Here is a 17,417-nt window from a genome sequence, read left to right as displayed (position 1 = left end):
GTCAGCTGCAAAAGGGCAAGGATTTTCGCCTGTTTTATTTGCTGCTGTATCCCTTGTCACACAGTAGGCACTTGGTAAATATTTGTGGAATGAATGAATGAACCCTTCCCTTGTGGGATGAAAGAATGAATAAGTGAGTGAATGAACCCTTCCAATGATGGCTGATTCCAGGCTGCCTTGCTTGGATCCTGGTTGGCTCTGGATTCACCCCTCTGACTCCCATGCTTTCGACCGCTAGTGTATTGGCTCTGTTTACAAATGTTAACGTTTAAAATCAGAATTATACCAATTCAGATTAATTTCTATTGAGGAAGTTTGCCCTGGAGTTAATTCTGAGTCAATATAAATTCTTGTTCAATGCCGTACAGTGGCAAAGTTAACCCAAAGCCAATTTTGTCCATTTTCACTTTTCTGAAATTGTTTTCAGTGGGATGAATCATTTTCGGGTTAATATTTACAGTGATTATTAGATCAACACATCAATATTCTTATCTGTGTCATATATCAGCAATAATAGCTTTGCCCCTGATATCTCCTTGCCCTCAGGCTGCTCTTTGAACAGCTCAGGCACATTCTTGCTTTGAGGACTGCACTGGTTGTTCCCTCTGCCAGAAATGCTCTTGCATCTGTAGTTCATCTCTTTCTTTCTTCACATGTTTTTCCTCAAAAAAAAATCGCCTTTCAACAAGTCCTAAGCAGACTACCCTATTCAAATACAATCTTCTCCCATCCTGCACTCCTGATCCCCCTTACTGCTGTTATTTATTTTTTTATTGAGATATAATTGATTTACAGTGTTTCAGGTATACAGCAAAGTGATTCAGTTATATATATATACATATGTATACATATATATGTACGTATATATTTCAGATTCTTTTCCATTATAGGTTATTACAAGATATTGAATATAGTTCCCTGTGCTATACAGTAGGTCCTTGTTGTTTATCTATTTTATATATTGTAGTGCATATCTAATCCCAAACTCCTAATTTATCCCTCTCCCGCCTTTATTATTTTTTCTTTTTTGCGGTACGCGGGCCTCTCACTGTTGTGGCCTCTCACGTTGCGGAGCACAGGCTATGTCTGAATTGCAAAAAGCGGTAGCTCCCTTGATATCTTTTGAACGGAATGTTGCTGACAACAGGCAAAAGTGGAATTCAAGAGGGAATCTTGTGCTAGAGAAAGAAACATTATTGCAATAATTCAATTCTGTCTTCTTTTTTTCTTTTTTTTTTTTGCGGTATGCGGACCTCTCACTGTTGTGGCCTCTCCCGTAGCGGAGCACAGGCTCCGGACGCGCAGGCCCAGCGGCCATGGCTCACGGGCCCAGCCGCTCCGCGGCATGTGGGATCTTCCTGGACCGGGGCACGAACCCGTGTCCCCTGCATCGGCAGGCGGACTCTCAACCACTGCGCCACCAGGGAAGCCCCCCGCCTTTATTTTTAATTTAATGCATACTTATCACCTCCCAATACACAAATATAATGTAATTTATTGTCTTGTTTATCGTCTGTCTCCCTCTGCTAGAACAAAACTCCACAAGGGCAGGAAGTTTTGAATCTTTTGTTCCCGGCTGTATCCCCACTACCTATAATAGTGCCTGGCACCCAGTAGGCACTCAATAAATATTTGTTGAATGAATAGCTCCTGTTCTTCTGAGCTTTATTTGTGGCAAGTTTTCACCAAGTCTAATATTTCAAGATTGCAGTTTGCAGGTTCATGTTTGGTTGAGAGCATTGGTTCTGTTTTCCCTTAACACATTTTAAAGTTCACGGTTTTAGCTGTTGTCAGTTTGTTCTGCAGTGATTATGTCTATCAGTAATAGTCATTGTGAATCCGGTAAGATATTTTGTTTTTATTTCCTGGGTAATCCAGGAGAAAAACTGTACGCAATCCCCTTAGACAGTCCAGAATTGTCTGGGATGGGCTTTGCTAAGCTGGGTTTTCAGTCAGCTTCTGGTCAACTTTGTGTAGTGTGTAAAATCTAAACTCCTTCCAACAAGGACCTGCTGTCTAGCACAGGAAACTGTATTCAGTATCTTGTCGTAACGTATGATGGAAAAGAATCTGAAAATATATATAACTGAATCACTTTGCTGTACACCTGAAACTAACACAACATTGTAAATCAACTATACTTCAATTTTTTAAAAAAATCTAAACTCCTTCTAACCATGGCCCATGACCATCTCTATAACCTCGTTTCTAACCACTCTTTTGCTGGATGATTCCAGTGATTCTAGTAAGCACAGTATTCCAGCCACACTCGCTTTCTGGCAGAATTTATCTCATCTGTTGGTTTCCATGCTTGTTTATCCTCTGTCTCACCCACAGCCTTGAGGCAAAGTCCATGAGGACAGAGACTGTCTTAGTTTGGGTCCTTCCAGAAGCTGACCCTGAGACAAAGATTGAAGTTAAGTAGTTTATCTAGGATGTGATTCCAGGAAGCACCTGTCAGGCAGTGGGGAAGTGAGGAAGTGAGACAAAGAAGGGAGGGCAGCCGATGAAGAGTGTTATTAAACGACTTAGTGCTGTGGGCAACTGGGACTTGTTCCCACTGTGGAGTTCTGGAGGCCAGTGGAGAACACACAGCTCGGGGATGTCCCATCTGAGGGGCAAGGGGGCAGGGGTACTTATCTACCAGCTCTCGTCGGTCATTGGCTGAGGGCTGCTGCCAGGAGGTGTTCATTTCCTGGCCCCTACAGCCTGCCAGGCCCAGAGGCAGAATGGCCTTATGCAGCTTGAGAGAAGCCCTCCAGCCAAGAGATGCAGACCCTGGCAGTTGGCAGTTGGCCAGTGCACACCGGAGCAGTGAGGGAGCTGACAGTGTCTGCCACAGCGACTATGGTTAGGGAACTGACAGTGTCTGCCACAGGGACTGTGACTGTCTTGTTCACTGGGCCTTGCACATGGTACGTGCTCTATTAGACTGAAAGGTGAAGCTGGTTCGTACCTGTTATTTTGCCAGAGCAAAGCTGGGCCCCATACATCAAGGTTCAAATATCCTTGGGGCCAAACAGTATGGTGAAAACATTGAGTGTAAGGTCTCTGACCACTCACACTGGCCTCCACTCCTACCCTGGGAAATTCCTGAGGACAGGGATCCTGGTATCTGTCATGCCTGGCACTGTCAGGGTTTGACACATAGTAGGCACTCAACTTCCACCCCTTCATCCCAATGTGGTCCTTAGAATGTCAGTCAGTCACCAGAATGGCTACAATGAAAAAGATGGGGAGTGCTGAGTGATGCTGAGGATTCACCACTGGGGAAGTGTAGATTGGAGAATTGGCATGATTTACAAAGCTGATCGTATGTCTACTCCCATGATTTAGTAATTCCATTCTTAGGTATATGCCCAAGAGAAATGAGTGCATATATCCATCAAAAGATATATACAAGAATGTTCACAGAAGAATTATTCTTAATAGCCCCAAATAGAAAACTACCCAAATGCCCATCAACAGTGGAATAGATGAAGTGTGGTCTATTCATGGCAGTGCAAGAGAATACAGCAGTGAGGATGGGCAAACGACTAGTTACATAACAACGTGGATCCATCTTGCAAACATCATGAGATTGAACGTTGTTAGAAGTCCAGAGAGTGATTACCCTTGGGGGAGGGGGGTGGACTTGAAGGGAGCTTCTGGCGTTTGTTTCACATTCTCTTTCTTGACCTGGGTGCTGGTCATATGGGTGTGTCTAGTTTGTAAAAAGTAAATGAGCTCTGTAAACTTACGGTGTGTACACTTTTCTGTATGTACATTTTAATTTAATGATTTAAGAGGTGGCCAGTGTGGCTGGGGCGCATGAAGGAGAGGAAAGGTTGCTGTCAGAAAGGGGGCAAGGACATGAATTTTAGGATTTGGTCTAAGTGCAGCTTCTTGTTTGACCAGAATGGATGTTTCTTGAGAGATTGAGAGCTTGATGAGGAGGCGGGGTGGGGGGGGGCAGAGGGGGCGATCAGAAATGCTCTTCCTCAGGGGCTGTAAGCCTGAAGGGCATTGATGGTAGGGAATGGCACCTATACCAGAGGTAACAATACCAGTGTGTTGCAGCACATACTGTGCCAATCCCTGCTCTAAGTGAACAGATATACCCAAATACCTGCCCTCGTGGAGCTTACATCCTGGTGGGGGTTAGTGGGGGGACATATTCTCTGGGCCAAGGGTAGCTATGGCTGCAACAGGCTGAGGTTTATTATGGGGGGTATTCCCCCCATATACTCAGGTACTTGGTGGCTGGGATAACACGCCCCTTTCACTTCCACAGTCCCCGTAACTGTCGGCTGGAGAGTGGAGAGTGCTCGCTTTACACATTAGTACTCTCTGCTTTGGAGCTGCCCTCGAGTTGGGAGACTGGCTCCACAAGGAGCATTCAGGGAGTGACACTGCTCACTTCCAGGAAGGTTCACCTGGATATCACTCCCACCTTAGCCTCATACAAGTGAACTAGGACTCCTCCTGACTCAGAAGCTAGGGTTAGGGGCATCACCTGTAGTGGTGGGTCCATCAGGCCAGATGTTCTTCCGGTAGCCAGTGACTGGGGGCTCCTGCCCTCTCCGACACCCCAGGCAGGGACATGCACAGAGATGGCAGCAATGAGCATGTGATATGGGAATCTCATAGTGTGAGCTGTGGAAGGGGGCCACAGGGGAGAGGGCAGAGATGCCAGGGGCACGAAGGGGAGACCAGATGCCCAGACTTAACGGGGATCTAGGAGAGACTCCCTGGAAAGAAACAAAGAGCCAGAGCAAGTGTCCAACTCCATCTGCCAGATCCAGAGAGACGGAGACAGAGAGAGCCTGAGAATGAGCCCCTGACGCAAGGACATGGCCTATTCCCAGAGAAAAAGAATGGGGGATGGGGTGGGCAGTGGAGAGAGACTTCCTGCTCGAAAGAGAGACACAGAAAGACAGAGAGAGAGATAAGGGGGCAGGGAGAGAAACAGACACACATGCACACACACAGAGATGTGCATCTTGAGTTAGAGACCATCCAGATTGGGGCAGAGGGGAAGAGAGAGGCATCCACACTCACCAAGACACAAGACGGAGGCAGAAACCCCAGAGATGAGAGAAACAGAGAAGAAGGCAGGGAGCGAGACAAACACTCATCCTCAGCAATAGAAAAGCCCTGCTCTGACCCACCACCCTCAATCCCTGGTCACCCTGGCCCTTCTTCCAACATAGGCGGTCCCAGTGTGGTAGCTTTTTTCTAAATACGGCTGCCGTCAATTTCTTCTCATATGCTACACCTTGATCCAGAGAAGGCCTGAGCCACCACATAAAAAGCCCAGGCTACTCTGCTGGAGAGAGAGGCCACATAGAAGACTCAAGTACCAAACATGGGAATACAGAAGTCATCTTGGATGTCCAGCCCAGTTGAGCCTCCAGATGATTCCAGCCCAAGCCACCCAAAACCCCAAGAAGGACCATCTAGTTGAGCCTGGTCAACCACAGGACCATGAAAGGTAATAGTAAATTGTCGTTTTAAGCCACTGAGTTTTAGGGTGTTTGTCACGTGGCAACAGATAACCAGAATACTCAGAAAAGGCTTTTAAAGCCTGACATCCCACTCCCACATCCCCCTTACAACAAAAGCAACACCAGCCAGTCACAGTTTCAGTCCGTTTAATTAGGTGCTCTGAAGAGAGGGCAGAATGGCAGACAAGGGGTGGAGAAGGTGGTGCTTCTTAAGCCCCTTTCAGTAACCGGTCAATCCTCATCCTCTGGCAGCTGGATCTTGCTGGGGTCGAAGCAGTTGGAGTCCATGATGGGGAGGCCATTGGCCTCTCGGTATTTTACAAGCCTCTCAGCTTCCCGGCGGGCCCACTCCTGCATCCTGGAGGCAGCAGCGTGAGGGTAGACGTGAGGGAGCTTCAATGGACACCAATCCCCATCTTAGCTCCCCAAGGACAGGATTTCTGGCAGTCTCCTTCAATCTCCACCCCTGCTTCTGCCCCGACCCGTCCCACTCTCTTTGACACCCCATGCACCTGTAGTCAGGCAGATAAGCCACAAAGGTGCTGCCAAGGACCAAGATGATGGAGAAGCCAAAGAAGAAGACGACCCGCATGTTCCAGAGGTCCACAGCAGGGTCCCTGTCATAACCGTGGGAGTCTGGGTTCTATGGCAAAGAGAAGAAGAGGTCAATGAGGGCTTCCTGCTGCTCCACAAAGCCTTATGCTGGCGCTGCATAACCTGGTCTCCAATTTCACCTTGGACCAATCTCCCCTCCCTCCCTAAATTCCTCTCTATTCTTAGGACTTGTCAAGCTCCTTCCCACCACAGGGCCTTTGCACCTGCTGTTCCCTCCGCCTGGAAAGCCTTTCCCCCAGATCTAGTCATGGCTGGATCTGTCTCCTCATTCAAGGTTTTGGCTTCATCATCACTCCCCTTAGGAGGCACTCCCTAGTCACCTTATCTATTAAGTTGAACTACAGAAAATTGCCATTTTTACAGGTCAAAAATGGCTCAACCTATTAACTCCCTACCCCCAAGTCACTCTCCATCCTCTTACCTTGCTTAACTTTCTAGCATTTACTAGTTTACCAAAGTAGCATATCCTCCAAATCCTCTGATCACATCATCTTATATTATTGATTACATACTCTATATTACTGTTTTCTAACATTTTACATGTTTATTTTCAGTATTCTCCACTACCACGTAAGCTCTGTGAAAGCAGGGGCTTTATCTGATTTCCATACTGCTGAATCCCTAGCACCCTGAACTTAACCTGGCATTACAGCAGGCCCTCAATACATAGTTACAGAATGAATGAATAAATGAATAAGCATCCTATATATCACAGCCCCTCAACCAGAGATTAGTATTAATGAAGTACCTATTATATGCCAGGCCTTTTCACAAGCACAAACTGCACAATATCCCAGTGAAGTGGAAAGTGGCAAGAATAATTAACACCTTCTAATGGTGAGTACTTACTAAGTGCCACCTGCTGTTTTGAGCATTTTGATTCATTTAATTACACGAGGCAGGTGTACTGTAGTATTTTATTTTTTTAGAAGGTGTCCTAACACTTTCCCCATCTTACATAGAAATTGAGGCACCAAGGGGTTTAGCTACTTGCCCAAGGTCACTGCCTGTATTCCAACTCAGGCATTCTGATTTCAGTCTCTGATATCGGTATAGCACAGCAGACCTGGCTCCACCACACATTCAGTTATGTGAGCTTAGACAAGTCACTTAACATCTTTATGCTTCAGCTTCCTCATCTGTAGAATGGGTACACTAATACTACCTACCTCGAAATAAGGTTGTTATGAGGATTAAATGAGTTAATATATGTAAAGTGTTTCAAACACCTGAGCAAGCACTGTATCAGTGTTTAGTATTACTGTTGTTATATTGCTTCAAACGTGTTTTGAGCACTGTCCACTTCAGGGTTGATATCTGTCTGCAAAATAAGGCCAATCTCGCCTCTGGCCCTGAACCCGAAGGTGATCAGGGGACAAAGGAGGAAAACAAGCGAGGCAAAATTCCCAAATCTTCGAGGATTTCGCCGGCTGCGCAATCTTCAGCCGACTAAGAACGTCCTCTATGGCGCCCATCCGCCGGTCTCCGATTGACCCTTCCGGCGTCCCGTATCCCCTCCCTCTCACCTTCTCGTAGAGGTTTTCGTCCTCGGGATCTGGGTCCTCCTGCCAGCGTAAAGTCGGTTCCGGCGGCCGCTTTCCCGCTACAGCGGACGGGGCGATCACAGCCCTGGAGGAGCTGGATTCCCAGCGAACACGGGCAGCCGGGAGCCCTCGCCTCGCCGCCACCGCCAAAAGGCGGCGGCCGCACAAACCTAACATCCCGGCCACCATGACAGATCGTTCTGCAGTTTATCGGGGGCGGGGACGGAAATGTGACTGCGCAGCTGCAGCTGGTCCGAGCGCGAGAATTGTCGCTCCGCCCCTACCGCAATAGGTCCCGAGTCGAGATTTTGTTTTCAAAAGGGCGAGGCGTCCTCTTTCCCTCCCTCTGTCACGGCCTCACGGAAGCAACCATCTTCTTATCCTCTCGATCAGGCTATGGAATTTCTGACCGAAAGGCTGTGGAATTTCCTTGAAAATAAAGCGGTAGCACGTGTGTGAATTCCGTTCCCAACCAATCGCACGGAGAGCTCCCTTGCCCTCTGGCGAGAAGGGCGGAGCTTCCGTTGCTCTTTCATCTTAGAAGGAAGCCAACCTTTTTTTTTTTTTTTTTTTTTTTTTTTTTTTTTGCGGTACGCGGGCCTCTCACTGTTGTGGCCTCTCCCGTTGCGGAGCACAGGCTCTGGACGCGCAGGCTCAGCGGCCATGGCTCACGGGCCCAGCCGCTCTGCAGCATGTGGCATCTTCCCGGACTGGGGCACGAACCCCCGTCCCCTGCATCGGCAGGCGGACTCCCAACCACTGCACCACCAGGGAAGCCCGGAAGCCAACCTTTCTTAAAAGCGCCTCGCCGGATTGGCCAATTGCTGCTCCTTTTCTCGACTTGTGGGAGTTTGCATGGGGAGCGGGGAAATGGCGTACACTTGCCAATCAGAGCAAGCCGGGGCTGGCCGACGGCGGACGGCGACCAATAGACTGGGCAGGCCAGAGCGCGCTCCCTTAGTAGGTGGATGGTGGTTGAAGCGCCGGCTCCCGTCTTGTCGTCGCCATTTTGTGCTGGTGATCGCGGCCGGCTGGGAGTAGGCGGCAGTGGGTTTCCAGGAGAGGGTAGCGCGCCTCGCGCTTCTCCCCTCCCTCCCATCTCCGCCCTTCCCCCCCTCCTCCGCCCTTCCGCCCCTAGCCTCGGACTTGGTAGCTGCGCGGACCGGCTCCGGCTGAGCTGCGAGAGTTGGAGGAGGTGGCGGCGGGCCGAGGTGATGTCCGAGAGCCCTCCCTTGACAGCCCGGGCCGAGAAGGTGAGCGTCGACGCTGGTCGTGGGGGCGGAGGTAAGGGGCCGGGGTGGGGGAGGGGGTGCGTAGAGGAGGCGGGAGGGCGGACTGCGGGTGGCGGATCTGGGCTTCGCAAAGAACCGATCGATGCTTGCACGGTCTGAGCCGGGGAGGGGGTGTCTTTTTGTTTTTTGTTTTTCTCCTTTAGAGAGCAGAGGCGCGTGCGCGATTGGGACACTGGATGGGTGCACGCGGGTTGGGGGAAGGGAGGGACGAATGGGAGTGGGCTACTGTGGCTCACTGTGTCTGCGACGCCGAACTTTATCCGTGGGAGGCAGGTGTCTGCGACTTTGCTTTTTATTCATAGAAGTGTGCTCTCTGCAATCGTGTGTGACTTTGGTACTTACCTACCCATGGGGAAGTGTTTTGTGGCTCTGGTCCTTATTCTTGGGTGGGGGAGGAGGGAGAACGTCGGTATGACTCGGGTCTCTATCCTCGGAGTGTGTGTCTGTAACCCTGGTCCTTATCCATGGGGAGGGGTCCTTATCCATAGAAAGTCTTCTTACGATTGGCCCTAATCCACTTACTGGGTGGGGGCGGGGAGTGCAAGGAACGTGTGTAAGACTTATTTCCCCGTCTTTTTTTTGGGGGGGGGCTTCGTATCTGTTACTCTGACGCTCATCCTGTGAAAGGGGGCCTCAGTGTGTGATTATGGCCCGTGTTGATTGTGAGTTCCTGTCTGTGATTTTGGCCCGTAGTTATTTGGGGCTCGAGTCTGTGACTTTGGTCCCTATCTGTTTTGGATACCAGTGTATGACTCTGGCCCCTTTGCCAGATCTACTGAGGGTTTTGTCTCTGGCTCTCATCCACTGGGGCCCCTGGTTGTGATTCTCTTACCCATCTGGGAGCAGGTAACTCTGGTTTCCTGTGGCTTGAAGAGGAAGAGAAAATTGGTGTGAGTGTATACAAGGAGGAAAGGTGTGGTGGCAACCTAGTGTTGGGCAGGTGCTGTTAACGCCTGACTTTGCCTGATTTTTGTTTAGAGGGTGGGGCCTGAAGATTCTGGGATACTTCGTGGTGACCCCTGGCCCGGTCACATGGCTTTCAGGCCTTCCTTCGTTCTCACCGCAGCCCTGAGGGTTGCGGGAAGGGACTGCCCTTCCGTCCCAGCAGAGTAACAGTGGTTCAAAACAGGCTCCGAAAGGGCTCCTTATTACCTCTGAATAACTTGGGCCCAGAGCCCTGGAGAGGGAGCCGCCTTGGGGGACCTGGCTGTGCATAAGAGACATGGCTCAGGGCTGAGCCAGTTGCCCTGTGAGGGCCAAAACTGTGTTAGCCGGGAGCCTAGGGAGGCGGCAGCTGTCTCATTGCCAAGTTACCCTTCACCCCCTGAGCCTTTCGTGGTCTCCTGCTGTCTCATAGTGGGCAGCCAGCATCTTCTTGGGAGGATGAAATGGCACCTGAGGGCTCATGGAAGAAGCCTGGTGGGTGCCTGGGACTCCCGCTGTGAAGTCTCGCCTCCATGCCTAATGTGCCTGATCTCAGACAAGTCATCCAGCACTTAGAGCCCCCTGGGCAAGTAGCTCCGGGCTTGACTTGTCTACCAGTCTCAGGTGGCAAAGCCCTGATCACAGAATTGGTGGCACCACCGGCTCTCTGCAAGATGCTGTCTGCTGAAGGCCATGCTGTTTCTAGGGCGGCCGGCTCTAGCCTCACGTTTGTAGGGAGACAAAGCAGCAGGCCAAATAGGGACTGCCTTCCTGCTCTGGTCCACAGGAGCGCTAGGAGTTGGGAAACAGCGTCGCTGGGCTCAGGGACAGCAGAAAGCCTTCGCAATAAGCGTTTCTCAAGGAGGCCCTCTCTGCCCCAACTGCCTTGACCCCTTTCTTCCTTCTGCTCTCTCCAGAGTCCCTGCAGGAGGCATCACCCAGGCTGGCAGATCATGGTGGCAGCAGTGGGGGTGGCTGGGAAGTGAAACGGAGCCAGCGGCTGAGGAGGGGCCCCAGCAGCCCCCGCAGGCCCTATCAGGACATGGAGTATGAAAGACGGTGAGTTACCTGCTCCCACCTTTGCCAAGAAATCTAGGCTTGTCCCTGTGTGAGAGTTGATCCAGGAAAGTGCTAGGAGGGGGCTTTTGTGCAGAAAAAAACAACAACAAAAAAAAACAGCACAGCAGATAATTGGTTTCTTTTCAGCAGACATTTACCTTGGCACTTGTGAGCCAGGACCTGTGCTAGGCTCTGGGAGTGCATTGGTGAATTGAGACAAATAAGATTGTAGCCTTCTCCTTACTTAGGGTCTCACAAGGGAGACCACACAGTTTACAGATCATTACAAAACAGCTTGATAGGTGCCATGTTTGGTTGCAGAGTGGGAAGGGATCCAGAGAAAGGGAGGAATGGAGACTGATGCCTAGGTTTCCAGTTTGGATGAGCCAGATAGGTATATGGTGCCATTCACCAAGGTGTGGACAGCCACTGCAGGAGGAGAGGCAGAGGTGCATGACAGATGGGCAGTGGGTGGGTTGTAAGTGCTGTGGATTCTCAGGAGAGAGGTGTGGGCTGTAGCTTTGGGTTTGAGGGATGAAGAGGAGTGGTGCCTTCAGAGTCAGGAATTTGCCCAGAAAATGTATGGGGCAAGCCAGGTCAGATAGTATTACTCAGCACTGCATTTTTAAGATTTAGGATTCAGGGACAGGGTGGGCTGAAGTTGCTGTGATACTTGTCTTGGAATGGGACACTCTTATACAGTTATTTTTAAACTCTGGTACGAACAAGAAACAGTTGGGACACTTGGTGAAATACAGAGATCCTGGGCCATACCCTTACCATACGGGTGGATCACCTCGCTTGATTCTAACGAAGATGATTTATTCCTGACTTTTAAAGATTGTATAGGAAAGTAGACCTAATTGTCCCAGAGAGCCTCTATTAAGAGTCAGTAGATTTATGAAAAGTCAGGGAGGAAATAATTTTTTTAATGTCTTACAAAGGGTTTCTGCAACCACCACCTTTTCAAAAATATAGAATTATAATATTTTGTTTCTGAAAAGTGATGAGCCCAAACTTGAGGTGTGGTCATCCTCTAGTGTTATTCAGCCTTGACTTTATTTCAGAATGTCTTTTGAAAGGCATTCGATTTTGGATGGTATTCACTGGAAGAGCTCTGTGGCAGTTTCCGAGTTTGAGTAGGTAAGATACTTGCCTCAGACTTTATTACCAAATAAAGCCACTGGCTTTCTTTTGGCTTTTAAAGGACCTCAAGTGCAGAGGTTTGAGTTAATCATACTTTTCCAGTTCAAGGTACATTTCTATCATAGGTTGGTACAAGACCTTCTCTTGCCATATTTATTTTTTCCTTTTTTATTTCCAATACCCATAGCTGTAGGCAGCTGCTCTGTTGTGTTTGAAACGTATCCTTCTAAAATATGTAGTGTTGTTTCGAGTGTGTGTGTTTTCAATTTACACAAATGGCAGAGTATTACAGTCTTCATTCTGTTTCCTGGACTTTGTATTACTCAGCCCTGCATTCTTAAGATCTGTCTGTATTGCCATGTGTATGTTAGTGCTTTGCTTCTAGTTGGTCCCAAAGACACCGTGGGGTGTGCCTACTGCCTTTTACTTAATGATTCCCTCAAGGATGGATACCTGTTTTTAATTTTGGTGTGCTGAAATTCATCACTTTTTGTCCTATAACCTTTCCTTTCAGAATCTTCTCTATTCCTATCTCTGGATCACAAAGATTGTTCTCACTCTATAGTTTTACCTTTTGCTTTCACATCTTTAAATCCATCTAGAGGCCACTTTTGAATATGTTATAATGTAGGTTCTGGTTTTATTTTCCTCCATATAGTGGGCAGTTTTCCCAGTACAGCCCCCCAGATACTTACTTTGTAAGTAGTCATCTCATCCTCTGAAACAGGTCACAAAGATCTATAAAATTCGTTTAAAGGACATAAAAATCTGAATAAACCAAAATACAGGTCTTTGGTATTCCTTTTTTTAAAATTGATATATAGTAGATGTATAATATTATGTAAGTTTCAGGTGTGCAGCATAGTGATACAGTTTTTAAAGATTATATATTCCATTCATAGTTATTATAAAATACTGGCTATATTCCCTACGTTGTACAATATATCCTTATAGCTTATTTATTTTATACATAGTAGTTTGTACCTCTTAATGCCCTACCCCTATCTTGTCCCTCCCCTCTTCCTTTTCCCCACTGGTAACCACTAGTTCTCTAATCTGTGAATTTGTTTCTGTTTTGTTATAGTCATTACTTTGTTTTAAGTTTTAGATTCCACATATAAGTGATATACAGAATTTTATCTTTCTCTGACTTACTTCATTTAGCATTAATACCCTCCAAGTCCATCCATGTTGCAAATGGCAAAATTTCATTCTTCTTTATGGCTGAGTAGTATTCCATTGTATATATGTACCACATGTTCTTTAGCCATTTATCTGTTGATGCACACTTAAGTTGCTTCCATATCTTGGCAGTTGTAAATAATGCTGCTGTGAACATTGGGGTACATGTATCTTTTTGATTTAGTGTTTGCATTTTTTTCAGATATAGACCCAGGAGTGGACTGTTTTTAGTTTTTTGAGATGCCTTCATACTGTTTTCCACAGTCACTGCACCAGTTTACATTCCTACCAACAGTGTACGAGGGTCCCCTTTTCTCCACATCCTCACCAACGTTTGTTGTCAGTGTTCTTTTTGATGATAGCCATTCTGACAGGTGTGAGGTGATACCTCATTGTGGTTTTAATTTGCATTTCTCTGATGATTAACGATGTTGAACATCTTTTCATGTGCCTCTTGGCCATCTGTATGTCTTCTTTGGAAAAATGTCTATCAGGTCTTCTGTCCCTTTTTTTTTTTTTTTTGCGGTACGCAGGCCTCTCACTGTTGTGGCCTCTCACATTGCGGAGCACAGGCTATGTCTGAATTGCAAAAAGCAGTAGCTCTCTTGATATCTTTTGAACGGAATGTTGCTGACAACAGGCAAAAGTGGAATTCAAGAGGGAATCTTATGCTGGAGAAAGAAACATTGTTGCAATAATTCAATTCTGTCTTCTTTTTTTCTTTTTTTTTTTTTGCGGTACGCGGGCCTCTCACTGTTGTGGCCTCTCCCGTTGCGGGGCACGAACCCATGTCCCCTGCATCGGCAGGTGGACTCTCAACCACTGCGCCACCAGGGAAGCCCCTTCTGTCCATTTTTAAGTTGGGTTTGTTTGTTTCTGTTTGTTTGTTTGATATTGAGTTGTATGAGCTGTTTATATATTTTGGATATTAACCCCTTATTGGTCATATCATTTGCAAATATTTTCTTCCATTCAGTCGGTTGTTTTGTTTTGTTGATAGTTTTCTTTGCTGTGTAAAAGCTTTTAAGTTTAATCTGGTCGTGTATTGTTTGTTAAAGTAATTCCTAGATGCTTCAGTAGTTTTTATTCGCATCTTGTCTTTTTATTTTCCAAGCTGGTATTTACTGGGGTAGAAGAAAGCTGTTGGTTTTTTTAAGTTATCTTATCTCTGCTGTGTTCCATTGTTATTTCTACTCATTCATTGTTGACTTTGATGGTCTTTCTAAGTAGTTAGCCATGTTGTATACAAACCAATCCTGGCTTTTCTTATTTCTTTTTCCTCACTTATAGCACTGACCAGGACTTTTGATACCATGTTAAATAGTATCTGTGATGCTGATTAAGATTCATTTTAGTTAAGAGTCACAAGTATAGATTCATTTTGGTAGGTTGTAACTGAAAATCCAAAGAATAATGGCTTAAACAATATAGTTTATTTTCTTTCCCATAAAGGACATCTGCAGACAGACAGTCAGTCCAGGCCTGATAGGCAGCCCCTTTTGTTTAGCCATCAAGTGTGATGTGTACTGTAGGCTTTTAGAATATAGTCTTCAATAAATCAAGAAAATTCTCTAGTTTTAGTTTGCTAAGACTGAACAGAAATGAGTATTGAACTTCATAATTACATGCTTTTTTCCCTCCTTTTGTCCATCAACTTCATAAATTGCATTCAATTGCATCCTTGATATTATTGAGATATACCCTCCTTGATCATGGTATGTATGTGTATGTTTATAACTTCTCATTTTGAAAAAACCTCAGATTTACAAAAAAAAAATTGCAAGTACAACAAACTCCCTTAATCCTCTACCCAGAACCACTAATTGTAAACATTTTGCCACATTCGCTTTACCTACCTACAAGCCTACTCCTTCCTCCTTCCCCCTCTTTTTTCTCCCCTCTCCCTTTTCTCCTCCCCTCTCCCTTCCCGTCTTCCTTCTCCTTCCCTCTACCCCTCCTCCACTTTCTATACATAACATTTTTTTCTGACTCATTTGAGTTAGTGGCAGACATGACCGGTAAGTACTACAGCATGTTCGTCCCACTTTCTCTTTCATAATCACAGGATGCTTATCAATATCAAGAAATTTAACATTGATACAATACTTTTGTCTTAAAGTCTATATTCAGATGTCATCAGTTCTTCCAAAAATGTCTTTTATAGCTGTTTTTCCCTAATCCAGTATCCAATCCAAGATCACACATCACATTGAGCTACTTTGTTTTTTAGTCTCGTTTAATCTGGAATAGTTATTCAATCTTTGTCTTTTATGAACTTGATGTTTAAAGAGTACATGTCGGTTGTTTTGTAGATGTTTCTCAATTTGTGTTTTTCTAATGTTTACTCATGAATTTTTGGAAGAAAAATTATTTAAATAATGTGTATACTTTTAAAACACTGTTACATTTAATTAGATAATTGTTTTATTTAGGATATTTGCATCTGTGTCCATCAGTGATGGGGTCCTATAATTTCCTTTTCTGGTATTTATCTGGCATTGAATCAAGGTGGCCTCATGACATGAATTGGGCATCTTTTGCTATTTCTCTGTTTATTGGAGGAACTCATAAAAGACTTATCTGTCCCTTGAAAATTTGGTAAAACTCACCTTTAAAGGGGCCTGGGTTTTTGATTATCATTTTGTATACTTCTGCCAATTATGGCATTTTATGTTTTCCAGAAATATACTCATTTTGTGGAGATCCTCTTATATTGTGATTCAGTCCAGCTTCCTAGAAATGTATTATGAATGGGGACTACCTTTGGAAGGTATTTAGTCAAAGTGCTCTGTGGCCAATGAAAAGTATCCCTTACTATCTAAATCTTTTCCCTTCCTGAGTTTAGATAGCAAGATTTCAGTATCCAAATTTATTTGGTTTAGATGCTGGGTGTCAGTTAAGGATTTCATCTGAATATTTATTCAACTCTATTCGGTTGTTTTGGTTTTTATTTTGTTTTTTGTTTTTTGTTTTTTTGGCTGTGTTGGGTCTTTGTTGCTGTGCGGGGGCTTTCTCTAGTTGTGGCGAGCGGGGGCTACTCTTCATTGCGGTGTGCGGGATTCTCATTGCAGTGGCTTCTCTTGTTGAGGAGCACCGGCTCTAGGTGCGCGGGCTTCAGTAGTTGTGGCACACGGGCTTAGTAGTTGTGGCGCATAGGCTTAGTTGCTCTGCGGCATGTGGGATCTTCCTGGACCAGGGCTCGAACCCGTGTCCCCTGCATTGACAGGCGGATTCTTAACCACTGCACCACCAGGGAAGTCCCCAAATCTGTTCAGTTCTTAGATTCTGATAACTAGAGTCCAAATATCGAGGAATACCTACATTAAGCAACAATGAAAAGCATTGTTCATATCAAAAACCTTAAAAATACTCATATCTCTCACACCAGCTGCTTCTTGTCTAGGCATTTATCATTAAGGAAACAATTTGGGTTCTAAGCCAAGCTCACAAGGACAGAGACTTCATTTTGTTCACAGCAGTATCCTCAGCACCTAGAATAGCACCTGACACATAGTAAATGTTACATTACTATTTGTTGAATGAATAAATGAATGAACAATTTTGAAAAATTGCAAACCAACTGAAATGTCTGGAAACATTTTATTTTTCCCATTTGTTAATTACCTTTTAGCTTTTTGGGGGTTTTCCAGTATTTTATTATGAAATTTCAAGCATACAGCAAAGTTGAAAGAATTTTACAGTGAACACCTCTATATCCATCCTCTGGATTCTACCATTAACATTTTATCATATTTGTTTTATCACATTTATTTGTTTATGGTATTTTTTATACTCTAGATATTTAAAATTTTTTATGAAGCCAGATTTATCTTTTTTTTAAATTTTATGACTTCTGGGTTTTGCCTTACTTATAAAGGTCTTCCCCATTCTTGAGGTAATCAGTTTTTTCTTACATTTTCTTTCTAATATTTTTAAGGTGTCTATTCAGGGACTTAAATTTTTGATCCATCTAGAATTTACTTGGTGTAAGAAATGAGGTAGATAAACAACTTTATTTTCTTAAAGGTCAACAAACTTTTTCTGTAAAGGACCTGATAGTAAATATTTTTTGGCATCGAAGACCATACAGTCTGTCACAACCAGTCTGCGGAAAGCAACCACAGACAATATGTAAATGAACAGGTATAGCTGTGTTCAAGAAAACTTTA

The 17,417-nt window shown here is 45.4% G+C and overlaps 2 protein-coding genes across 9 annotated transcripts in view; one reads left to right on the top strand and one right to left on the bottom strand.

The window, feature by feature from the left end:
- Window positions 1–5,616: 5,616 nt before the first annotated feature.
- NDUFB11 (NADH:ubiquinone oxidoreductase subunit B11) lies at window positions 5,617–8,202 on the bottom strand. The gene is made up of 3 exons (XM_060138772.1): window positions 7,628–8,202; window positions 5,999–6,129; window positions 5,617–5,844 (listed from the first exon to the last, which is right to left on the bottom strand). Exons 1-3 carry the CDS (start codon window positions 7,832–7,834, stop codon window positions 5,718–5,720), a joined length of 465 nt encoding a protein of 154 aa, XP_059994755.1. The 5' UTR covers window positions 7,835–8,202; the 3' UTR covers window positions 5,617–5,717.
- A 348-nt stretch (window positions 8,203–8,550) lies between these two features.
- The window catches only part of RBM10 (RNA binding motif protein 10), a 29,388-nt gene continuing 20,521 nt past the window's right edge, over window positions 8,551–17,417 (top strand). The window contains exons 1-2 of one of the 8 annotated variants that reach the window (XM_060138767.1): window positions 8,551–8,929; window positions 10,779–10,920. In XM_060138767.1, coding sequence (XP_059994750.1) covers window positions 8,614–8,929; window positions 10,779–10,920 — 458 coding nt within the window. In that variant the 5' untranslated portion in view covers window positions 8,551–8,613. The remainder of the gene's footprint in view (window positions 8,930–10,778; window positions 10,921–17,417) is intronic. The other 7 variants (XM_060138765.1, XM_060138763.1, XM_060138766.1 and 4 more) reach the window with 7 other exon arrangements.

This window comes from Lagenorhynchus albirostris, chromosome X (genome assembly GCF_949774975.1).
Source record: "Lagenorhynchus albirostris chromosome X, mLagAlb1.1, whole genome shotgun sequence".
Taxonomy (NCBI): domain Eukaryota; kingdom Metazoa; phylum Chordata; class Mammalia; order Artiodactyla; family Delphinidae; genus Lagenorhynchus; species Lagenorhynchus albirostris.
Note: the sequence above shows the minus strand (reverse complement) of the source record. Positions and strands in the feature narration are given on the sequence as shown.